The sequence below is a fragment of the Phoca vitulina genome, unplaced genomic scaffold, assembly GCF_004348235.1.
Source record: "Phoca vitulina isolate PV1807 unplaced genomic scaffold, GSC_HSeal_1.0 scaffold19, whole genome shotgun sequence".
Taxonomy (NCBI): Eukaryota; Metazoa; Chordata; class Mammalia; order Carnivora; family Phocidae; genus Phoca; species Phoca vitulina.
The window spans coordinates 34,891,555-34,917,113 of NW_022589722.1; the positions used below are offsets into that span (position 1 = coordinate 34,891,555).

Here is a 25,559-nt window from a genome sequence, read left to right on the forward strand (position 1 = left end):
TGCTCTCTCTCTCAAAATCTTAAAAAAAACAAAAACAAAAACAAAAACAAAAACCGCTAAATTCCATTGCAATGGCCTTCATTACAGCAGAGCTGACTGGGCTGCCCTCACATGGTAGATCAAGGCAGCTTCCCTCATTCATCTAGCTGATGATTGCAAGTTATTTTGTGGCTTTTTGCTCAGCGAAATCCAGACCTACAAGCATGCACATACATGAAATGTTTATGTTAACTCAAACTTTACTATAAATATGAAAACAACGGAAATGATGATGCACAAGATGATCATACAAACACACTAGTGAACCACAAGTCCTGGAGGGAAGTGGGAAAGGCAGCAGGGTGGCCCCTCTCCCTGCCCCACAGGGCAGTACCCACAACAGTCCTCAAAAAAAGGCAGGAAAGCATCATCGGCTGGAACAGGGGCTTTAAAGGGAAGCTCTTCTTAGAATCCAAATGGGCATGCCTCACGGTACAGCTAAGGATGGCAGGACTTGTGACCTGTTTCCCTGGGCTTTAATGGCAAACCTGTCCTGTGATAGGAACAGCTGTCTGCTCAAAACCATTTCTGAAAAAAAGTTGGTTGGGAGACTAAAGATGAAAAAGAATGGAGGCCCACCCCAAACCTGTAGGGTTGGGAATAGGGGCCATCAGGGATTAGAAATCATTCCCTTGGTGGAAAGGCAATGAACAGGCCCTGAGGTCGGTTCTGGGAGAGAAAACACCTCAATTTCCTTTTATTTGAGAGACACACAAAGCATGTTTCCTGAAGCTCTTCCCTGCTTCCACACAACCTGGGGAGGCTGAGGCTACTGATCTCTAATTCTGCTTCAGGGTCTGCTGTGGATCTCTCACACCTGTCAAGGGTGCTTGCTGGTGCAGACCCCGTCCTGGTACCTGAGTCCAGGGGAAAGGACAACTGTGGAAGGGTCAGGAATTGTGGGCCATGGAAGTGGGGCAGGCCAATGGAATGGGTGGGCTTGCAGGAGGTAGACAGGGGGATGGCCTGCAAGAATTTTTCAATTCACATAGCTGGAGGGTTGCTGAGGGGAGGGTATTCTGAAAGATACCGCCCCCTCCCCAAAGTCCACGAGGAGAGAGGCTTCCTTCTCTGACTCAGGAAGGGGAGGGGCTCTCGATGTCGCCACGCTGCACTCGGTCTGGCGCTTCCTCCTCCTTCTGCTCCAAATCAAAGTTCTGTGGACAAGGCTGCAGGTGAGGCCTGGCCCCGGGTCTGCCCCGCGTAGTTCGGATACTTCTAGGGGCGCATGCACGGTGAGCATGCGTTGCCTGCAAGGGCCAGCAGGAGCCACTCTACTGGGTTATGTTCTGCACCTCTCTGCAGAGAAGCTTTATCCCGTCCAACATTTCCACTTGACCTACCTCAAGCTCCTGCAAAACCTCGTCCATGAAGTCCCGGGAGTTGTGTTTGTAAGACACAGCTAATCGAATCGCATCATTGAAGAGCTGGAGGTAGGTGGAGGTGGCGGGAAGGAAGACATGGCAGTGGGTCCCAGCGCCCTGTCCCCATCCTATGTCCACACAACACTCCACCCCTAAAGTAAGCAAGGTCACCCCTCAATTCACCTTCTCCCAACCAATATACTTTTTCCCACCAAGCCCAGGCCCATCACCTCCCCTACTGTCAAAACAAACCATGACCCCTTCCTATCACCGCTTGCTCTGGATTGCCCACTCACGGCCCCTGCAGCAAGGCCTGTCCTCTCCCTGCAGCCAACCCTTCTCTTTGCGGCTTCCCTGGTCCCTTGACCAGTTGGCCTTTCCTAACCTCTGCAGTCCACCATTACCTTCACGACATTGGTACCATCAGCAGCTGAGACAAAGTACAGGGGAAGGGAGAACTTCCTGGCAAAATTGAAGCTCTTTTGGGTCATCTTTATGTCTGCTGTAGAGAGAAGGTAGGACATTGGCCTTTCCATCAAGGGAAAAGGGAGAGGGTTTTGCAGAGTGGGTCACTAGAGGCCATTCCAGAAAGTGGGACAGGCAGGGGCAATCAGGGGACATGTCCTAGAAAGAGTTCATTTAACAGGGATCTGTGTCTTGGGAAGAGAGAAGATTGGCTCAGTTCTCTACTGGAAAGAGATTGACGGCAAGCAAACAAGGGCTGTATTTTGGGAAGGAGGACAGATCACTGAAGGTTTACTGTCCCAGGAATGGAGGAGGAAATGTGTGGTGGTGGGTCCCCCATGGAGTGCGGACACCCAGATGCAGGGATGGCCCCACCATCAATTTTATTGGCCACCACGATGCATGGGATCTCTGGCCTGAACTCCCGAAGCTCTGTATACCAAGTGCTCAGGTTCTTGTAGGTTACTTTCCTCTGCACATCAAACACCTGCAATGAACAGAGGAAGGAAAATAGCTCAGGTGCGTCAGTGTCTGCACACCACCCCCACCTGACACACACAAGCAGGTGAGAGGCCCTGTGCCTGCCCTTCTCAGGGAAGCCCCCAGAACCTCTGGATCCAAAAGTGGCCTTTAAAATGTTCATTCCTTTTTTGTTCTCTTGCCACCTAATCCTGTGTACCTATTTTAACCAAGATGTATCATTGTACTAACCAACATAGTCTTTTGCAAACTGTAAATTTTTTGGTTTCTTCTTAGTCTATTATTTTTATTGCTTAAACTTTGTCTTGAAATTCCTTTGTGCGGTGCCTGGGTGGCTCAGTCGGTTGAGCGTCCGACTCTTGGTTTGGGCTCTTCGGCTCGTAAGCTCGAGCCCCGCATTGGGCTCTGTGCTTAGCGGGGAGTCTGCTTGAGATTCTCTTCCGCTTCCTCTGCCCTTCCCCTCTCCACCGCACACACATGCTCCCTCTTTCTAAAATAAATAAATCTTTCTTAAAAATTCCTTTGTAATAACTTCAAATGCCTCAAAAATTTCCCTGTAGTTACTAATGTGCTTTTTTTTTAAAATAAAGATTTTACTTATTTTAGAGAGAGAGAGACAGATAATGCAAGTGGGGGGCGGGGGGAAGAGAGAAACTCAAGCAGACTCCTTGCTGAGCACAAGCCTGACACGGGGCTCGATCCCATGACCCTGAGATCAGGACCTGAGCTGAAATCAAGATCAAATGCTCAACGGACTGAGCCACCCAGGCACCCACTATTGGTGTACTTTTAATTTTAAACTTTTGTTTAATCTCTTGTTCATTTTGCATTTTAAACCTTTTAAGCCATTTTTATCTATTATTATTATTTGGAGGTGGTTTGACATCTTTATTGCTTTGGAGGTGGGGGGCAGGTGCTCAGGAGCTCTTGGTGGAGCGGGCCGGCTTCCTCTTCACCATCACGGGCTTCGGGGTGCGCAGGATGGCGCTGACTCTGCAAGTGGCAGCCGTGCGCAGATCTGGTTGGTACTTGTTCTTGCAGATCATGTGCCTGGTGCTGCTGAGGGTGGCCCGGGCTTCTTGTTGATGGTGGTCTGCATGTAGGAGGTGGCAGGTTTTTACTGGCCGGATCTGTGCTTCACAACCACCACTACACCTCTGTCTTCGGCCGCTGGCTCCACACCCACAGTCTTAAGGTGAATCGGACCCTTGAAGGGAAGGAGTTGCGAGCCCTCAGTGCTCTACGTCTGCTTGTTCCTTTTGATCAGGAAGCCGGGGCGGTTCTGTGCGACCGGCCACTGCAGGGGCATGCACATGGCAGCAGCCCCTCTCACAACAGTGGCCAGAGTTGGAAAGACTACCTTTTATTATTATTTTGTAGCTTGTAATTTGATTAAAGTTTACAATTTATAGTTTTTACCTATTTTAAAATATTAGCAATAAGCATGAGCACTGCAGACTTGCTCTAAGGGCAGGGGAGGCCAGAAGTCCTGAGATGCTTGGAATTACTGCTGCAGGGATGGGGTCCCTCAAACCCGTGGCAGGAGCCCCTCAAAGGCCAGCCTCTGGGATGGACTCACAGGCCCAAACTGCCCCAGCACAACAGTGGATCGAGGTGGACAACCCTGTAACTTGCTGGAATGGCTGCTCTTCCTTCTGAACCACCCAGCCCTTCATGGGAGCAAATGGACCTCACCCAGCGCCAGGGGCTTGCCCTGCATGGCAATGGGCGAGGGGCAGCCAGCTGTTACAGCTGAGGCAACAGGAGGTCCACCTGGGAGGCTCCTCCACAGTACACCCAGGCCCCATTTCAACAAATGACCACATTGTCTTGAATCCCCAATAAAGACTTCTTATAAAGCACACTTGTAATGAATCCTCTGGAATCCACTGGACACCAGGCTGCCTCCCGTGATCGCCATCAGTCACCTCTCATCCATATCTGTCTGGTTTCCTGAGCTACCTCTCCTTGTTTCAAGAGCTGAGGAAGACCTGGCAGGGATGAGGAGCATCCCCGTCAGGGTTTCAAAGTGCAGCTCCCTCTGGGACTCTCAGATCCCCATATGGTCACCACAAGACTGTTCTAGACAGCACAGAGGAGAGGGGCTGGTTTGGGAGCAGCACCAGGTGACAGTCGAGGGGGCCTTGGGAGCCTGTCGGAGTAGGTGGCTTCTATCAGGGAAGGACTGTATTTGCCTCTTAGACGCCATGCCTGAATCTGAGGCTCTGGATGTGCTCCACCCCCTGGATGGGGGTTCCTCATCCAGCCCCACTGGAAGAGAAGCTCACCCGAGCATTTTCTACATGCCAGGCCCCATGCAGCAGACAGCTGCAGACAGGCATGTAGGAATGCTGGCAGGACAGACACCCCCAGGCCTCAGAAGACGGTCCAAATGGAGCCAATGGAGAGGTGTCAGAGGCAGGAGGAGGCTGCTCCCAGAGAGAGAGTGCAGGTAAGCTCAGAGCCCCAAAGGCCAGTGCAGAATTGGAACAGACATGGCTGGGCTCTCCCTTCCCACTTCTCCAGGGTCAGAGATGTTGACTCTGTGAGCCTCCAGGGGAGACTGCTGGCCTGCACCGCCCCCAGTGCCTTACCCAGTCAGCTTCTTGTTCTGTCCTCTTACAGGTACTAATATTACAATTTGGAAAATTTCAAGAGATTTTGTGTTAAGGGATAATGGAGCTTGTGAATGGAGCCAGGGCTCTGGGCAGGAGGCCCTACTGACACAGGCTTGCACGGCCCTCCTGCGCTTCTCTAGCTGTCCCTCAGGTCCTCTTATGGCACTTTTTACCCTGTGGCTATGGGGAGCCCCCTGAAGACTGTGTTCTAGACAGCACAGAGGAGAGGGGCTGGTTTGGGAGCAGCACCAAGTGACAGTCGAGGGGGCCCTGGGAGCCTGTCGGAGTAGGTGGCTCCTATCAGGGAAGGACCGTATTTGCCTCTTAGACACCATGCCCGAATCTGAGGCCCTGGATGTGCTCCACCCCCTGGATGGGGGTTCCTCATCCAGCCCCACTGGAAGAGAAGCTCACCCGGGCACGTTCTCACTCAGAAACCTCCCCAGGCTGCCCTGATCCCCTCTCCCCCAGTACCCAGCCTTGGTGAGGAGGGCTCAGCACTACCGGGTCACCCCTCAAGCTTGCCCAGAGCCTTCGTCCACTGCCCAGCTGGTTTCCTACCATGATGCAGGCGTGGGCCTTGTGGTAGTAGGAGGCGTGCATGCTCTGGAACCGCTCCTGGCCTGCTGTGTCCCAAAAGTCTGCAACATGAACACAACTCTGACTGTCTGATGCGGCTGGAGGGCAGAGAGACCCGGACACCCTGAGCATCTCTGTGCAGATCTGTGTGTGCAGAAACACAACATGTGGGGAGGACAGGGAGGAACAAAGACCACACAGCTCGCATGTGTGCGTCATCAGGACACAACGCACCTGGGTGTGCCATGGGAAGTCTGTGTACGTGTGTGTGCATGGGAGTGGGTAAGAGGGAAACACATGGCCAGGCCAGGAGGAAGGAGAATGTAGACAGGAAGTCCCAAAAGGGAGAAGGTAGGTTTCCCCATTCCCCCGCCCACAAGGTGCAGGGCCCTCCAAGGTTGAAACTAGGCTGACTTCCCACGTGTGTTGACCACAGACGGCAGACGCTGCCAGGCAGGATGCGTGGCCTAGCCAGGCAGGGGGCAGTGACATCACACAGTCAAAACCTTCTGTAGAAGGTAACACTCAGACCACAACTGTTATCTCTTTACGCTGGCCAAATTAGAATACCAGGTCAGAGAGCTGGAACTGAGGCCTTGTGCGCCTCCTCCCCGCTCCCCTGGGCTCCGGGCTCCCAGGCTCCTTCCTATCACCCCTACTCTCTGCTGGGGGCCTCACTTCCTTCCCGTCTGACTCTCTCTCACGGACTTCTCTCCCCTCCCCTCTCCTCCGCCTTGACAGTCCATGGCCCGGCCTTGTGCTGCTCACCCACAAGGACAGTCTTGCCGTCCACCGTGGCCGTGTGCTTGTACAGGGTCAGGGCGTACGTGGACAGCTGCTGTGGCCGACTGCATTCAGGTTAAGGAACAGAGATGAACAAAAGGAAGGCAGGGAAGGTGCTTGGGGGGGGGGCACTGGTGTGATGAAATTGGCCCTCTCTTTTTCTTTCTGGAGTTCTTCTTATTTTAAATGGAATGAATGTTGCAGAGGATCAGCTTCAAAGATCACTGGCACAAACTCCATGGAAAGGCGAGAGGCAGGAGAAGCTGGGGTGTGTTCTGGACCTCTAAGTACCAGGGACAACATGGAATGGAATTTTACAGAGAAGCCGTCATCAACAGCCTCATGTAGTTGGAAAATGCAACTGTGGGTGTCCCAGTCCCTTTATGGATGGGGCTCTTGCAGGCCAGAGAGGAAACCCAGCCTTAAGCAGCACGTGACAATTCCAGGGAAAAAAGCCTCCAGAAGCCAGACAGCTGACAAGCTGTTTATGAACTGCCTGTGTGTGAAACCCTGACAAAAAGCCTGGGGAATGAGACTTCCTGAAGCCGCAAGGTGCGGAGAGCTTTAACCAGCAAGCGGAGGGAAGGGGGTGGGGGGAGGCAGGCGGGTGGGTGCGAAGGAGCACGTGGTATGAGGTGAAGCAAGATATACTCAGACTCCACTTTGCGGGGGGGGGGCAGGGCAAGGCCCACAAGGCCCAGGGCAGGGAGTGGTGTCACTCCAGGGCTCTTTTCTGCCATGGTTCTCTGTAGATTCACCCGGGAAGCTTTTTTAAAACCATCCCGGTTGCCAGGGAGTGTCTCACTCCAAACCTAGACAACGTGGACAATCCATGGGAGGAGGGAGTGGGTCCTGTTTTACGAAGTTCGTTCATACCAGAGAACTGTAAAATGTTAGCCCAAGTTTTGAGGTCACAGAGGTTACCAGAGCTAGTAAGAAGGAGGAGGTGGAGTTTGAATCCAGGCATAGGACCAGGTGCTATTAGCCATTCTACTGTCTTCCTGATAGAAAGCAAATGCAAATATGAGTAAGCTCCAAAATATGCAGCATCGATGATGTGTGCTGCCAGCTGGTAAGAAACAAGCATGAATGAAACCTGTGTGTTCACTGATCTATCCCTCCTCCCTGGACCACTGGAGTAAAGCGGTGAGCAGTGAGGTTGAGTTGGTATGAGGGGGGAAGGACCACAGGAACACAGAACACCGCAAACCTTGAAGGATACAATCCGTCCATGAGAAACCTCTCCATAAGTCTGTAAGGACAGTGTGCAAGGTGGTCAGGTACATCCTCTAACCTCCCCTCCTCCTTGCCCCACGGCATCACCCCTGTCCAGGCTGATAACCTAGGGCCACCTGTGGCTCCCCTCCCCCATTCACTCCACAGCCACAGAGTTTCCTTTTAGGACAATGCCCAGGAACTGCCCACCTACCCTCTTCCTGACTCCCTTTAAGTTCCTGGCACCCCTGAGCTCTAACACTGATCCAGCCCCCACAGCCGCTTTGCCTGAGGGCAGGGACTCCACCTTACTCCTTTTTGGGCACCGTAACAGCTGGTCACTAATATTAGTTGAAGAAATAGAGACCTGTCTTTGGAGCTCTGCCATATATCTACACTGGAGAAGTCTGTGTGAACCATAAACTCAATAAATCTAAAAGTGAGTTTCTTTCACCCACTAACCCTGTCCCTGCCCCTGAGTTATCTAGTTAGTGGCATTACCCCATTCTCCAAGCCTGGAACCTGGAATCCGAATTACCAGCCCCTCATAACAAAACAGCCTACGTTACTATACCTGTATAGAGCAGTCCACGGGAGGCTCTCAGACCCACTGTTTCTGCCTCTGCATAGCGCTGACGAACACAATCACCCCTGCCCCTTCACGGAAAACTGATGCCAGGAAGGCTGTGCCTTTCGCCCAAATACCATTTCCCTAATATTCTGCAGGTCCTTTAGGGCTTTGCTCAAATGTCACCTGAGCAATGAGACCTTCCCTGATGATCTTATTTGTAACAGGCAAGTCCTGCCTCATCTTGTACTCTATCTCTACCTGAGGGCAATCACAACAGAAATACTCAGTATTTTACTTATTGACAGTCTATTCCTCTCAACTAGAATGGGATGCCCATGAAAGCAGTTTATGGAATTTTAGTTTATTGCTGCCTAGGACAAAAAACATTTGGACTATAACCACCATGCAAACACCAGAAAAACTGTAGCCTTAGTGGGGAGCTTAGACTTCTACTTCAACAACATGACCAAGCTGCACTGGGGTCAAAGGAGGCCAAACAGGGAGCTGGAACTTTCTGTCCTACCAGACGGCAGTGAGACCCCTGCCCCACTGCATGGTGCCAGTGGAGGCCCCAAGTGCTGCCTCCCTCCCTTCTGCTGGAGCAATGGCGCAGGAAGCCAGCTAAAACAGAAGGATTAAATAAGATCCAGAGTCTCATAACAGGATAGTCAAAATGTCCAAGTGTCAGCCAAAAATCATTTATTGTATTAAGAATCAGGAAGATCTCAAAATGAATGAAAAAAGACAACCAATAGAAGTTTTTAAAGCAGCTGTCATAAGTGAGCAAGTACAGAGTGCCTGAGCGGCACAGTCGGGCCGACTCTTGGTTTTGGCTCGGGTTGTGATCTCAGGGTCCTGACATCAAGCCCTGCACCGGGCTCTGTGCTTAGCACTCCGCGCAGAGTCTGCTTGGAGTTTCTCTCTTCCTCTCTCTCTGCCCCGCCCCGTGTACACATGCTAATAAATAAATACATAAATCTTTTAAAAAAATAAAGAAATGAACAACTACAATGTGCTTGAAATAAATGAAAATACAGAAAATTTCAATAATGGGCCAATTCCTAAGACCACAAATAAGCAAAACTAACCTAATATGAAACAGATCATTTGTTTTTGTTTTTGGTTTTTTTTTTTTTAAAGATTTTTTTAGTTATTTATTTGAGACAGAGAGAATGAGAGAGAGAGAGCACATGAGAGGGGAGAGGGTCAGAGGGAGAAGCAGGCTCCTTGCTGAGCAGGGAGCCCGATGCGGGACTCGATCCAGGGACTCCAGGATCATGACCTGAGCCGAAGGCAGTCGCTTAACCAACTGAGCCACCCAGGCGCCCGAAACAGATCATTTGAATAGTCCTAGAACTATAAATCTCTAAGCCCAGATGGTTTCAGGGTAGAATTCTACCAAACAGTGTAAGAATTAATATCAATTTTGTACAACGTCTTCCAGAGAAGAGAAGAAGAGGGAATTCATTTTATGAAGGCAGTTTATCCTAATACCAAAACCTATCAAAGACAGTACGGAAAAAGAAAAACAACTCTACAGACCAATATCCTTAATGAATGTAGACACACAGCATTTACAACATATTAGCAAATAGAACTTGGGAATGTAGAACAGAAGTTGTATACCATGACCAAGTACGATTTATTTTAGGGGTGCAAGGCTAGTTCAATATTTGAAAATCAATCAATGTAGATTACCATAATAACTGGCTAAAGAAGAAAAATCACAGGACCATTGTCAATCAATGGAGAAAATACATCTGAAAAATATAACACCCATTCACGATAAAACAAACAAACAAACAAACCAACAGGAATAGAGGGGAACTAGTACGCTGAAAAGTACCAAATACTGGTGAAAAATATTAAAGAAGATCTGAATAAATGGAGAGACATACCATGTTTATGGACTGGAAAACTCAATATAAAAATGATGTCGATTCTCCTAAAAGTTATATAGAGGCTTAATGCAATGCCTACTAAAATTCCAGCAAGATGTTTTACAGGTATTGTCAAGATTATGGAAAACTTATACAGACAGGCAGAGGAATTAGAAAAGCCAAAACAAACTTGAAAAAGAATAAAGTGGGAAGAATCATTCTACCCAATTTTAAGACTTACTATGGCTCCCTTAGTCAAGACTGTGTGGTGCTCGCAGAGGGACAGACACATAGACGAACGGAACAAAAGAAAGAATCCAGAAACAGCCTCACAGAAGTAGGGCCAACTGATTTTTAACAAAGGTGCAAAAGCAATTCAATGGAGGAATGACAGCCTTTTCAACAAATGATGCCAACGGAATATCTTTAAGGAAAAAAATAACCTTTTACCCTACCCCCTCACACCTTAAACAAAAGTTAGTTCAAAACTGATCAGACTTAAGTATAAAATGTAAAAATATAAAACTTTTAGAAGAAAACATAGGAAAAAGATGCTTTGGAGCCAGGGCTTGGCAAAGACCAGAGTCCATGATTTTGGTAACGCCAAAAGCATGATCCGTAAAAGAAACAAGTGGCGAACTGGACTTCATGGAAAGTAAAACCTTCTGCTTTATGAGAAAGCCTGTTATGACAGTGGGAAGACAAGCTCTAGATGGGAAGACCATGTCTGCAAAGAGCACATCGAACAAAGACCAGTTCCTGGGAAAGTAAAGAATTACCAAAACTCTACAGTTAAAAAAAAACTCATTTAGAAAACGCGCAAAGGACATGAAGAGACATTTAACCAAAGAGGAATGTACACATGGCAAATAAGCCCAGGAGAAGGTATTCCACGCCACCAAGCACCAGGGAAATAGAAACTGAGACCACGATAAGCTATCATTACACGCCTGTCACAATGGCCAGGATAAAAAATAGCAACAACACTAACTGTTGGCAAGGGTGTAGGAAAACCACGTCTTTCATACATTGCTAGTGGGAAAACAGACATTCTAGAAAAAATCTGAGTTTCTTAACAAATGAAACATATACTCACTGTATGATTAAGCCATGAAATGAAAACTCATGTCCATACAAAAACCTACACACGTGTTCACAGCAGTGTCATGTGTAATAGCCAAGACCCAGAATCAACCGAAATGTCACTTAACAGGTGACTGGAACAGTCTAGAAAACCATACTGTGGCTGTCTACACCATGGAATACTACTCAGCAACAAAAAGGAACAAAGTATTGATAGTGCAACAACCTGGATGGGTCTTAAGGTTACTACTCTGTGGAGTGAAAAAGGTCACAGGTTGTATAATTCCATTTATACAATGTTGCCAAGATGACATGATTACAGAGATGCAGAACAGGTTGGTGGTTAGAGGGGTCAGTGGTGGTGGGAAGTGAGGTGGGGTGGGTGTGACTAGAAACGGGTAGCATGACCAAAGTTTTGTATCTTGATTCCAATGATGGTTACAGAAACCTGCACATGTGATAAAATGACACAGAATTATACATGCACTGAGCCAATGCCAATGTCCTGATTTTGATGTTGTTCTACAGTGACCTAAGATATTATCACTGGAGCAGCTGGTGAAGGGTGCACAAGCCCTCTCTGTACTCTCTTTGCAACATCGTGTGAAATCTGTATTATTTCAAAATGAAAAGTTAAGAAAAAAAAAAGCAAGCCAAAACCACAGAGACAGGGAGAAGATATATGCAATGCCGACAACGGAGAAGAATTAATATACAGAAAATATAAACGGCTCTGATAAGAGAACACACAAACAATCTGTGTACTAACAATATGAACAGATAAATGGATAACAAATATATAAAAAGATGTTCAATGTTTTAATTTAACGATTTAATCATTTTATTACAAATTAAAACAGAATGAAGTAGCATTCACAGCCCTATAGACTGGCAAAATTCAGACACCAAACATTGGGGATTTTGTGGAGCAACAGAAACTCTTATACCATCCTGGCAGGAGTGCACACGTAACATAACTATTTTGGAGAGCAATATGGGCATCTTAAAGTTTGAGCTAATCCTAAAACTAGGCGATTTCCCCACAGGCCTAAGTGTGTACCCAAGATGGTAGGCACAAAAATATTCACTGTGGTTATCGTGTTTAATATCATAAAAATGATAACATCATAAATGTTCTCAAAAGAACAGACAAGTAACTTTAGTATCAACTAGTTAAATTTACTGAGTGCTTACCACGTGCCAGACACTCTGCTAGGTGCCATGACATAACACTGAACTAAACAGATGAAGATCCCTGTCTTCATGGAGCTTACATTGTAGCAGATGAAGACAGACACTAAATAAGCCCTTAAAATATATGCTGCCACACGTGTGGTCATGGCATTTAGAACAAAGGCATCACTATGATTCAATGGGGTCGAGAACTGTTTCATCAATTAATGGTGTCCAGGGGCGCTTGGGTGGCTCAGTTGGTTAAACGACTGCCTTCGGCTCAGGTCATGATCCTGGAGTCCCTGGATCGAGTCCCGCATCGGGCTCCCTGCTCGGCAGGGAGTCTGCTTCTCCCTCTGACCCTCCCCCCTCTCATGTGCTTTCTCTCTCATTCTCTCTCTGTCAAATAAATAAATAAAATCTTAAAAAAAAAAAAAAATAATGGTGTCCAAGCAATTGAATATGCTTGGGAAAAAAATGAACCTTGAGGCTGTTAACCAAATGGTGGAGTAGGAAGTTCTAGGGGGTGAACCCCCAACTGATATATGCAGTAAACTGGAAAAATTGATCAGAATCAACCGTTTCTGAACTCTGGAACCTGACTGGACACATAGCAAGCAGAAGAGCACTACATGAAAGCAGAGAGCTGGTCCCAGGTGGAAGAGCGACATAGGCCAAGCAGCTGCCACGACCCATCCCTCGGGCCCGCTGCGCTGACCTCGTGACCTGGGCTCCAGGAACCAGGCTAGGGCCAGGGGTGGCGGTAGAAAGACTGCCCTCAGAAAGTCTGGGTTGCATGTTTTGCACATTTAGGTCTCAGCTCTCTCAGGCTTCAGGGTTCCCTTGCTGGCATCCGTCGGAGATTTCAAGGGTTAGGAACACCTTTGCTTTTCCTTCCTTTTTTGGAGTCAGAAACTTAAGGAAATCTTTGTCAGGTCACTGTGGTCTGACCACAGATAACAGAACAGAAACATCAGTGACCACACACAACAAGGAATACACACTTTGCAAAAATAGTTTGGAAAAGTTACAGATAACTCTAGCCCCAAACAAGCAGAAATCAGCAATCCCTGAGGAGTGGGAGAACATGATTTCTAAAGTTACCACATTAAGATACTCAGAATGCCTAATTCTCATAAAAAAATAAAAAAATGCCAAAGCAAACAAAGAAATGAGAAGATATGGCCCATTCTCATGAAACAAAGAATTGGACAGAAACAATCCCAGAAGAAATACAGACACTGGAATTATCTTAAATGTGCTCAAAGAGCTAAAGGAATTTATGGACAAAGAATTAAAGGAAATCAGGAAATGATATATGAAGAAAATGAGAACATTCATAAAGAGACAGAAATTATGAAAAGGAACCCACAAAACTTCTGGAGCTGAAAACCACATTAATTAAAAAAAACAAACCAAAACCCTCACTAGAGGGTTTCAACAATATACTTGAGCAGGCAGAAGAAAGGATCAATAAACTTGAGATAAGGCAATTGAAATTACCCAGTTGGAGAGGGGAAAAAAAAAAGAATGAAAATGAACAGAGCCTGGGTGGCTCAGTCAGTTAAGCGGCTGCCTTCGGCTCAGGTCATGATCCCAGGGTCCTGGGATTGAGCCCCGTATCGGACTCCCTGCTCCGTGGGAAGCCTGTTTCTCCCTCTCCCGCTCCCCCTGCTTGTGTTCACTCTCTCGCTGTGTCTCTCTCTGTCAAATAAATAAATAAAATCTTAAAAAAAAAAAAGAAAAACTTAAAAAAAAAAAAAAGAACAGGGCCAAAGGAACGTGTGGGACAACATAAACCATACTGACATATGCATCATAAAGAAAAGAGAGAGATTTGAAAAAATAATGCCTAAAAACTTCCCAAACTTGGGGTATCTGGATGGCTCAGTCAATTGGGCATCCAACTCTTGATTTCAGCTCAGGTCATGATCTCAGGGTTATGAGATCGAGCCCCGCATCAGGCTCTGTGCTCAGCACGGAGTCTGCTGTCCCTCTCCCTCCCCCTCTGCCCCTTTCCCTGTGCACATGCACACACATGCTTGCACAGGCTCTCTCTCTCAAATCAATCTTTAAAAGCAAAAAAACAAAAAAACCCAAAAAACTTCCCAAACTTGATGCAAGACGTGAGTACACACACCTAGCAAGCTTAATAAACTCCAAGCAGGATAAACCCAGAGGTCCACACTGAGATACATCACAGGCAAACTGGTGAAACCTAAAGATAAAATCCTTGATAAGACAAACAGCCACTTTCTCATCAGACACCACTAAAGTCAGAGGCAGTGGGACGACATATTTAAAAAGCTGTCAACCAGGATTTCTACATCCAGCAAATGATCCTTCAAGAATGAAGTTAAGATATTTCCAGATAAACAGCTGACAAGACTCATTACCAGTGGACCTGCTCTATAAGAAATGCTAAAGTGAGTCTCTTTTAGATTAAAATGAAAGGAAACTAGGTGGTGATTTGAAGCTGTATGAAGAAATAAAGATTTTCAGTAAAGGCAGCTACATAGATAAATATAAAAGCCAGTATTCCTGTCCTTTTGGTTTGTAACTCCCCCTTTTCCTGTATGATTTAAAAGGCAAACACATAAAGCAATAATTATAAATCTATGTTAACCAGCACTTAATGTATAAAGATGCAGTCTGCGCCGAAACAACACAAAGTGTGGGATGGAGATATCTAGGAGCAGAGTGTTTGTGTGCTGTTATGACAAACTGGTATTAATCAAATAGGTTGTTATAAGTTTAAGATGTTAATTGTTATCTCTAAGGTAACCACTAAGAAACAAAGAATTATACAAAAAAGGAAGAAGAGAATCAAAATAGCACACTTCAAAAAATCAAAAAACACATAGGCAGTAGTGAAGTAATTGAGGAAAAAAAGACACAGAAAACTAATAGCTAAATGGCAGAAATAAGTCCTTCTTTACTGATAATTTAAGTATCGTTGTTTCAAATGTCAATGGATAACAACTTTCCCATTAGAAGTGAGAGACTGGCAGAATACATTAAAATACATGATCCATCACAAAAAGACTGAAAATAAGAGGAAGATAATCCATGCAAACAGTATCCAAAAAGGAGCTGGGGCAGCTCTATTACAGTCAGACAAAACATACTTTCAGTCACAAGTTATGAGAGAAAGAAGGATACTAAACATTGATAAAAGTTTCAACCTATCAAGAATGTATAAACGTTATAAATATATATGTACCTTAAACAGAGTCCCAAAAGAAAGGAAGCAAACACTGACACAAGCCAAGGGAGCTGTAGTTGGCTGAGATTTCCAACCGCATTGTCAGTAATGGGCAGAACAACTGAGACAGACCAGCAAGGGAACCAAGGACTTGTACAACCCTACAACCAGTCCAACCTAACAGACCTTCAGAGAACACTGTACCCAACAGCAGCAGAGTACACATTCTTCTCAAGTGAACATAGGTGAGAGCATAAAGTCTTAATAAAATTAAAAAGACAGATCATATAAAGTATCTTTTCCAATAAGATGGAATGACACCAGAAATGCCTAACAGAAGGAAAACCAGAAAATTCACAACTGTGTGGAAATTAAACAACACAGTATTAAACAACCAATGGCTCGGGTGCCTGGGTGGCTCAGTCGTTAAGCGTCTGCCTTCAGCTCAGGTCATGTTCCCAGGATCCTTGGATAGAGTCCCGCATCGGGTTCCCTCCTCGCATTGGGCTCCCTGCTCGGCGGGAAGCCTGCTTCTCCTCTCCTACTCCCCTTCTTTGACCAATGGGTGAAAGAAGAAATCACAAGGACAATTAGAAAATGCCTTGAGATGAATGAAAATGAAAACACAGCTAACCAAAACTTCAGGATGAAACCAAAGATGTGCCAAGAGCAAATATTATAGCTATAAGCACATACCTTAAAAATGAAGAAAGATCTCAAATCAGTAACAGGTACTTAAGGTACTAGACACAAAAGCGCAAACTAAACATGAGCTTGTAAGAGAGAGGTAGTAATGAAGATTTTAGTGGAGAGAAATAAGAGGCTAGAAAGACAAGGGAGAACACCAATGAAAAAAAATTAGCTCTCTGAAAAGATCAACAAATCAACAAACCTTTAGCTAGGCCAAGGGAAGAGGGAGAAGACACAAATGATCAAAATCAGAACTGAAATTGGACACTAACATCAATTTTTCAGAAACAAAAAGCATTATAAGAGAATACCATGAACAACTGTATACCAGCAAACCGGATAATCTAAATGAAATACACACATTTCTATAAATATGCAAACTACCAAACAGATTTAAGAAGTAGAAGAAAATGTGAATAGACCAATACCAAGTAAGGAGTAATCAAAAACCTCCCATAAAGAAAAGCCCAGGACTGGGTAGCTTCACTGGAGAGTTCTACCAAGCATTTAATGAACTAACACCAATACTTCTCAAACTTGTCCAAAAAACTGAAGGAGGGGACATGTCCTAATTCTTTCTATGAAGCCAACAGTACCCTAATTCCAAAGGCAGACAATGCCGTACAAGAAAACTGTATCTCCGAATACAAATGTCAAAATCTTCAACACAATCATCGCAAACCAAATTCATATTAAAAGGACTATACACCATGACCAAGGGAGATTTCTCTTGGGATTTAAGGGTGGTTCAATTTAAGAAAATTAATCAACCACATCATATCGATAGACAGAAAACCCTATATATTTATCTCAATAAATGCACAAAAAGCATTTAACAAAACCGACACCATCCCATGACAAAAACACTCAATGAACTAGCAACAGAAGGTAATTTCCTCAACAGGATAAAGGCCATATATGAAAAAACACAATTAACCTCATACTCAATTGTGAAAGAATGAAAGCCTGCTCTTCAGGTATCTGACAAGCATGACAATCTTGCTGACACGGAGTCTGGACATTCGGATAAGAACCTGACCTTAGGATGCCCGCCCCAAGTTCCCACTTTGCTTTTCCCTGGCACCTTTTAAAATAACCACTTAAGGGGTGCCTGGCTGGCTCAGTCAGTAGAGCATGTGACTCTTAATCTCAGGGTCGTGAGTTCAAGTCCCACGCTGGGCACGGAGCCTACTTAAAGAAATAAGTAAATTAAAAATAAATAAATAAATAAATAACCACTTCGATTTGAGCCAGCAAATAGTTAGTGACCCCTACCCCAACCACCTTGTACTGCTCGCTTGTGACCCAGGATGGAGGACTGCTCTTCCCCTGGCCCATTTCACTCCCACTTCTGGGATGTATTAAGTATTAAATCTTGGGACTTTACTTCCTTTGTGTGGGTATATTGAGAGTGCACCTTCAGTCAAAACAACCCCAGGGTTTTCACTTCCCCAAAGTGGGCACTCAGATGCTAAGGGAACTACCTGCTGACTGTGGGTGGGTGGCTTATGTCCCTCATCCATCAGGGACCTGACTTTTTAATTCAATACACTAGCCACAAGAAGCCCTCAACACAAGCACCTAGGCAAGAAAAGCAAATAAAAGGCATCCAAATTGGAAAGATGGAAGTAAAATTACTTCTCTTCAAAGGTAACATAATTTTATACATAGAAAACTCTAAAGAATCCACAAAAAAATAGAGCAAATAAATTCAGCGAAGTTGCAAGATATAAAATCCACAAAGATAAACTGTATTTCTATACATTGGCAATGAGCAATATGAAAAGGAAATTTAACCAAGAAGACATAGCACTGTACACTAAAAGTATAAAACACTGCTGAAAGAAATTAAACAAGACCTAAATAAATGGAAAGACATCAGTGTTCGTGGATTTGAAGGCTTACTGTTTCGAGGTAGATAACTTTACCCAAAGCAATCAACAGATTCAATGCAATCTCTATCCAAATCCCAATGACATTTTTGCAGAAATAAAAGAACACATCCCAAAATTCATATGGAATTTCAAGGGATCCCAAGTAGCCAAAACAATCTTGTGAAAGAACAACAAAACTGAGGAACTCACATTTCCCTGAGGTCAACACTTCATTCAAAGCTACAATAATCAAAACAGTATGCTACTGGGCATAAATATGGACATACAAGCAACTGAACATAGAGCTCGGAAAGAAACCCTCACATATATGGTCAATTGATTTCTGACAAGGGTGCCAAAGACCATTCAATGGGAAAAGGAGAGTCTCTTAAATGGTGCTGGGAAAACTGGATATTCCCATGCCAAAGAATGAAGGTGGGCCCCTTCCCTCACACCATATGTAAAAGTTAACTCAAAATGGACCAAAGACCGAAACTTAAGAGCTGAAACTATAAAACTTTCAGAAGAAAATACAGGACCAAATCTTCATGATTCTCCCATAAGAAGAGATACACAGACCAATGGAACAGAATAGAGAGCCCAGAAATAAGCCCACACATATATGGTCAAATATTTGACCATGGAGCCAAGAATACACCATGGAGAAAGGAGGGTCTCTTCAATAAATGGTGCTAAGAAAAACAGAAATCCATATACAAAAGAATGAAACTGGATCTCTATCTTATACCATTCACCAAAAACTAACTCAAAGTGAGTTAAAGACTTTTTTCAAACTGTGAAATGATCACCAAAATAAGCCTAGTTAACGTCTATCACCACACATAGCTACAGAATTTTTTTTTTTTTTGATGAGAAATTCCAGATTACTCTCTTAATAAGCTTTCAGATATGCAGTAGTGTTATTAACTATAGTCACCAGGTCACACATTACGTCCTTATGACTTGTGTATTTTAAACTGGAAGTTTGTACCTTTTGACCCCCTTCACCCCCACCCCTACCCACCACCTCCGGCAGCCACCAATCTGTTGTATCTATGAACTTGCATCTTCTATTTTTATGCATTTATTTATTTATTTTTTAAGATTCCACATACATGTAAGATCATACAGGATTTGTCTTTCTCTGACTTACTTCACTTAGAATAATGCCCTCAAGATCCATCCATGTTGTAGCAAATGGCAAGAGTCCCCTCCTTTTAAATGGCTGAGTAATATTCCATGGCACAGAGAAATGGGAGGTGTTGGTCAAAGGGTACACTTGTAGTTATAAGGCGGGTAAGTTCTGAGGACCTCGTGTACAGCACGGTGACTACAACGAACAACACTGCACCATGTACTTGAAAGCTGCTAAGAGAGTAAACCTTCAGTGTTTTTACCACACACCAAAAAAAGGTAACTATGTGAAGTGACGGATGTGTTAACAAACCTTACTGTGGCAATCATTTTGCAATACATATGTTTGTTAAATCATCACGTCGTACACCATGACAATCTTAAATATCAATTACATCTCAAACATTTTCTTTAATTTTTTAACAATTTATTAAAATTGTTTCTGTTCATCAAAATACACCAGTAATAGAGTGAAAAGCCACAGACTAAAAGAAGGTTCAGAATGTCTGAAGATATTCCTACAAGTCAATAATAAAAAGACAAACAATCCAATAAAAATGGGCAACTGGCTTAAACAGGCATTTCACAGAGGAGGATTTCCAATGACCAATAAGCATCAAGCATCAATAATTGAAAAGGTGCTCTTCATAATTAGTCATGATTCTAGAAAGTCTTAAATACAATCTCTATGAATAATCAAGGTTGATAAATGTGCTGTCAAAATGTTTCCTTACTACTTTTTTTTCTCTGCTTGTTCTATTGATGATTGAGAGGAACACCTATTCTGAGCCTGGTCAGTCATCCAGTTAAAACATTATTCAGACTTGGTCACTCCTCTGCTCAAACCATCCCATGTTTTTCCATTTCTTTCGGTTCAAAGCCTCCTCAGATCCCAAGGCCCTCTTCCATTTGCTCTCTTCTCTCCCACTGCCTTCCCGCTGCTCCCTCTGTTCCAGCCACTGGCCAGACCCTCTAGCTGAAATGCTCCTCTCCACGCATGGCTTGTTCCCTTGCCTTCTTCAAACCTTTGCTCAAATGTCACCTTCACAAACAGGCCTGCCCTGACCCCTCTCCTTAGACTACAACTGCACTTTCCCCCACATATTAAGGGCCACTCCTTATCTGTCTATAAATTGAACACATTCTAGCCATAATTTTATATTTCTAAGATTTAAACTGTAGCTTCCCTTGTAGAAGAATAGTAGATTCTGTTTATAATTGAAAAGAAACAGCATCCATATTATAAAGAAAATACACCACTTTCTTACACGGAAGTAGGAAAATCTCCCAGTGAAATTACTGCTGTCAGAGGTCCAGAGGGCTGTGCTCAGATACTGCGTTGAGAGACCATGTGCTCCTGAAGTGGAGGAGGAAGGCAGAGCTCAAGAGACTCGTCTCATTAGAGTGGGCCGTGGAAGAGTGATGGTCCCTACCCTCCTGTCCCAGAAACATGTGAAGTGTCACAGGTGCCGCACCCCTCTCTGGAGGCCCCTTCCCCAGGCATCCAGCCCATCTCCTCCTGGCCCTCGGGGATGATAAGGCATGGGACATGGGTCAGGCTGCGTGTATCCCGCTCCCTAATCTCCCCTAGTCAACTCCAGTCTGTGCTTACACCACGCGCCCTAGCAGGGTGTGCATCTTTGGCCTCTGTGCACAACGGTGGACAGTGATCCAAGAGAGAATGACACCCTAAAAGCCATCACCCAAAAAAGGCAATGCATCTGGAGCTAACCATTCTGTTTTTGAACAAAGATTTGTCTTTACTCATTTTCTTCATCAGGTCAAACTAGTGGCAGATGGGAAGATAAAACTAAGACCCACTGAAGACCTACCATGTGTCAAATGTTGGGCTAGTCACTTAGAAAACATTGTGAAGTAAGCCTTGTTATCCTTCCACCACTCCCCCCCCCGACACACACACAAACAAAGGGAGGCCAGGAGCTTAAGTGGTTGAGTCAGGGGGCAAACCATATCTGGAGCTAACCTCTGAAAGAGCGGATAAAGAAAGGCCATGTTTTGTTATTAAGCAGAGGGAGCATCTGGGTCCAAAGAAATCTTTAAGAAAGAGGGGCACTTGGGTGGCTCAGTCGGTTAAGTACCTGCCTTCAGTTCAGGTCACGATCCCAGGGTCCTGGGATCAAGCCCTGCATCAGGCTCCCTGCTCAGCGGGGAGCCTGCTTCTCCCTCTGCCTCTCCCCGTTTGTGCTTTCTCTCTCTCAAATAAATAAAATCTTTTAAAAAAACCTATACACACAAAAGAAAGGCAAGGCCCAAAATAGCCTGAACTCCGCCCCCGCAAAAGGGGAAGACGGTTTCTTGAGCTGTAGAAAGAGAAACTACTGAGGTTCCTCTCAGTACTGGTCAGCAATGCCCAGGGGTACAGAAAATGTGAGGAAAATGTATGGAGGACCGGCAGGGCCTCCAAATGACATGGTTATAAGTGGGCACACAGAGAGGGCCTTTTACTGATCACCTAGAGCAGGGTCTGACCCTGTTAGTACTCAGCACTTGTAGAGTGAAATGTCTATTAAAGTGGACCCAGGCTGGACAATCAGATCATGAGCTGGCCAGGTCAGAGATCGTTAGGGGAGAACATCTTGCAGTAGCATCCAACTCAGGAAGGGGGTACATGCAGGAGTGAAGGCAGTGAGAGAGCTATGTCATTAGAACCCACCCTCAACAGAGGCTTGGGGGGCCAAAAACACAGACACAAAGAGGAAATGGAATCAAGAGGCATGAACCTGCTGCAGGAGAAAGAACAGCACCGCAGAGAAAGCCTGGTGCTTCTGCCCCACAGCCTTGCTTGTTTTCCAGATGCTGTGGCCACAGAGACCAATGCTGTGGTATTTGAAATCCTGCTAACCTCCTGGATTCTTTTTGTTGTTGTCCTAAGCGAGGCTTGTAAGAAAGCAGCATTGAACTTTGGGTTGGGCAGTGCTGAGGAAGCAGGCAGGCCACCTTGGGCCTCACACCAAGCTATGCTCTCCAAAGCCCCCACCTGCTCTTTATCCGCCCGCCATTCCTGCTCTGTTTGCTGGGAAACACTACACTTGGCTGGGAAATAGGGGGTGTTCTTTACCGTGCAATCTCCCCAAACTGCAACTGCTGAGGATGGTCAAAGCAACTGTAAAACACTAAACTAGATCTGCAGTGTATGCATATGGGGTGGGGCAGAGAGAATGTGAATTTAGGAAGATGGCCTAAAAACCAGCAAAGCCCCTGGAATCAATGGTGAAGCTTCAAGACAAGGTAGCTCTGGAGCACCTAGGAGACAGGACTCAAGCAGATGTCTGGTCTACCTTCCTGCTGTGAAGGCAGACAAGGACATGCACTGCAGAGTCCCCTTCAACTCACCAGGTGGGGAGTCCCAAACTGTGCACATGGGCAGTGGAGTCAGTTAAGAGTCAGCCAATCTCCAGGCTGACCACAGTCAGTCCTCATTTCCTTCCACTCTGCTTCATCTTGGGGAGCTCCTCCAAGAAGGCTTCTGTACCACCTCCAATCAATCTGTCATTGGTCTCCATTCCCACTCGCAGACTCTCAGCCCACACAGAACATGCAGGATCCCTCAGCTCTTACCACCTCACCCTGGACTGCTTCAGTAGTCTCCAGGGTGAGCCGTCCCATATGTGCTGCCAAGACTCCTGGAGAAAGCTCTATTTACTCAGTCCTTATGACTTGCTCCCCCTTCCCCAACACACACAGCTGCTGTGATTCCCCTTGTTCCCCCCACACACCTGGGCTCCAGCCAAGACTACTCCCTTATCACCCCTATAGAAGCCATGCTCTTCTGTGCCACCCCGACCTGCTCTGGGCCTAGTCTTCCTTCTCTCATCTCCCAACATACTTGGACTTGCCCACAGCGCTGTCCCCTAGGCAGATGATCTTCACGTTGTCATCAGCATCGTATTTCTCTTGGTTGAGCTCACAGGGTTTGGCTTTGTCGCTGGCCATTGGCTTCTGGCCGTTCAGCCCGGGGTAGGTGTGTGCGTGTGGGGTCTTGTCACTGTCTGGGAAGATCAAGAAGAGGCTATTGTTAAAGAGATGAGAAGTTTCGGGCGCCTGGGTGGCTCAGTCGTTAAGCGTCTGCCTTCGGCTCAGGTCATGGTCCCAGGGTCCTGGGATGGAGCCCCACATCGGGCTCCCTGCTCCGCGGGAAGCCTGCTTCTCCCTCTCCCGCGCCCCCTGCTTGTGTTCCCTCTCTCGCTGTGTCTCTCTCTGTCAAATAAATAAATAAAATCTTTAAAAAAAAAAAAAAAGAGATGAGAAGTTTCCTCAACCAAATCTACTTTTTCCCCTTCCTGGACAGGAGAGAGAAGCTGATGAGATAAAGGCCCAAGGACACACTTCCATTCCTCTCTATTCACTACCAACCTGGCCGCCACTTGCTGAACTGTGGGGCTGTAATCCTGTCCCCACCCAAATCCTCTTTGGGTGGTTTACTCTATGTCATCTCCTTACTGCAGCTATGTTCAGGGCCACACCTCCCACTCCCACCTGGAAAGACTATTTGACAAGTTGTACACGGGCAAGCTTTCTCACCAGTAAAACAGGACAAACAAACAATCAATGTGAGACAGAGACAGTGTTTTGTAGGCCTAAGCTCTTATCACTGAATGACAGACCACACAGCCAGACATCTAATGTGCATTCCTGATCACCTACCTCATGCCTCCACCTTCCCCTTCACTTTTCACCCCGCTGCAATCAGTAGCTGCCTTTTTCTCTCTCAATGTGGGCATTCTCCAGACCCTCTTCCCTAGGGTTATTTCAATCTCTATAGTTTCAAGTATCTCCTAAATAGTGATGACGCCAAATCTGTACCCCCACCGAGATTGCTTCCCTGGCAGCAGACTCAGGCGATTGCCTACCAGATTGGGACTAGTAGATTCTGCCACAGAGGGACAAAGAACATATGAAAAACGAATACTTAATTCTTGCCCACCCCAAACATTGGTCATCACATTCCTCGTCTGTACAAGACATCACCGCCACCCGGTGCCAACACCTAGGTGTGACATCATCTCTAGCTCTGTTTCTTCTCTCCTCACTGCCAAATAGAAGTTTTCAAACTGTACCAAGAACACGCAATAGCACAGATTCTGAGTCAATTAGGCACACAGAAATGATGCCTTCAGGCTCTATTCACCATGAGCAGACCTCGTGCTGGGTTCAGAGGAAAGGAGACACGATGTTGGCGGAGTCTACTGTGGCAAGAGGTAGGGCAGGGGTGTGCACAGCGTCGGGGTGGAAAATGCCGGCGGGACCCGAGTTCCCTGACTGTAGCACTGCTCAGGTACGGACTGAGCCTTGTTTACCCAGGTACCATCAGCCTCACGACCAGTGGTTGGCAAGTGGTAGATGGCTGGTGAGCACAGGGAGGGGCTGCCCCTTCCATCTCCCCCCTGCAGCAGACTGACCTGTTCCAAAGCCAAACCCAGACCTAAACTCCAGGCTCGAAGACCTTCAACAGCTGTCGCTGTCCTCCCCATCCACTTCGCAAGCTCTCTTTCATTCAACCAACATCTTTTGGGCACCCAACACATCTGGGAACCAACCTTCCCTGTCAGGCTGGACTGCCCTTGCCCTCACACCGCTGCGTGAACCCAACGATCCGTCCTTCTCCCGCCCAGGGCCCAAGGACGGTGGATCCCAAGGCTGGGCCTGCCACCTGAGGGAAACGAGGTACGACCCCGGACTCCGCAGGTGGGCCCGCGGGTGGCCAGCCATGGCCCAGTCGGCGCCCGTCCCCCGTCCCACCCCGCCCCGGTCCCCGTCTCGCCCCGCCCCAGTCCCTGTTCCGCCCCGTCCCACCGCGCCCCGGGCCTCGTTCCGCCCCGCCCCGGTCCCGCTCCACCCCGGGCCTCGTTCCGCCCCGCCCCGGTCCCGCTCCACCCCGGTCCCCGTTCCGCCCGCCCCGGTCCCGCCTCGGACCCCTCGGGCCAGCCGGGGTTCACTCGGCGCCGCACTCCGCTTCCGGCTCGGTTCGCGTCTTCGCAGCTGCTACGCAACCGCGCAAGGACCCGCAGGAGGGCTGCCCGGCCGGAGGCCTGAAGGACCCCTCCGGGGTACAGGCTGGCTAGCGCGGTGCCGGGAGGGAGTGCCGTAGATGCCCGCGATTGCCGGGGCTGGGTCGGGCATGTTGGCGGCAGGGTCGGCGGGCGGCGGGGGGCGGGCCTCCTGCGATGGTGAGGTGCGGGGGCACGGGTAAATGCAGCTGGGTCGTGTTTTCCTTTTGGTGTAGGAATTTGTAGTTTGTGGCTTTTTCATTTCTTCTTTATTAAAATATTTAGAAATCCCAGGGCGCCTGGGTGGCTCAGTCGGTTAAGCCCTTGCCTTCAGCTCAGATCATGACCCCGGGGTCCTGGGATCGAGCCCCGCACGGGGCTCCCTGCTCAGCGGAGAG

The 25,559-nt window shown here is 46.7% G+C and overlaps 1 protein-coding gene and 1 non-coding gene across 7 annotated transcripts; one reads left to right on the forward strand and one right to left on the reverse strand.

Moving 5' to 3' along the window:
- RABL2B (RAB, member of RAS oncogene family like 2B) lies at positions 1 to 25,177 on the reverse strand. Of its 6 annotated transcripts, XM_032416490.1 has the most exons (10): positions 25,088 to 25,107; positions 23,819 to 24,573; positions 23,001 to 23,163; positions 7,551 to 7,580; positions 6,314 to 6,393; positions 5,528 to 5,607; positions 2,244 to 2,355; positions 1,808 to 1,905; positions 1,383 to 1,466; positions 1 to 1,196 (listed from the first exon to the last, which is right to left on the reverse strand). In XM_032416490.1, exons 3-10 carry the CDS (start codon positions 23,105 to 23,107, stop codon positions 1,116 to 1,118), a joined length of 672 nt encoding a protein of 223 aa, XP_032272381.1. In that variant the 5' UTR covers positions 23,108 to 23,163; positions 23,819 to 24,573; positions 25,088 to 25,107; the 3' UTR covers positions 1 to 1,115. The 6 variants fall into 6 exon arrangements, with proteins under 6 accessions (XP_032272381.1, XP_032272380.1, XP_032272378.1 ...); XM_032416489.1 differs by lacking the exon at positions 23,819 to 24,573 and having other exon boundaries at positions 25,088 to 25,177; XM_032416487.1 differs by lacking the exons at positions 23,819 to 24,573; positions 25,088 to 25,107 and adding an exon at positions 24,712 to 24,898 and having other exon boundaries at positions 1,808 to 1,902.
- TRNAK-CUU lies at positions 17,255 to 17,327 on the forward strand. Its single transcript has one exon. It is a non-coding gene; the product is annotated as a tRNA-Lys (tRNA).
- Positions 25,178 to 25,559: the final 382 nt, after the last annotated feature.

Excerpts from the sequence above, each read along its gene's own strand:
- RABL2B (XM_032416485.1), bottom strand. The coding sequence starts at position 24,883 with ATGGCTGGCCACCCGCGGGCCCACCTGCGGAGTCCGGGGTCGTACCTC. Across the intron at positions 2,356-5,527 it reads AGGCCCACGCCTGCATCATG|GTGTTTGATGTGCAGAGGAA; the intron begins GTAGGAAACCAG and ends TGTTCATTGCAG. Across the intron at positions 1,467-1,807 it reads ATGGTACCAATGTCGTGAAG|CTCTTCAATGATGCGATTCG; the intron begins GTAATGGTGGAC and ends ACCTACCTCCAG.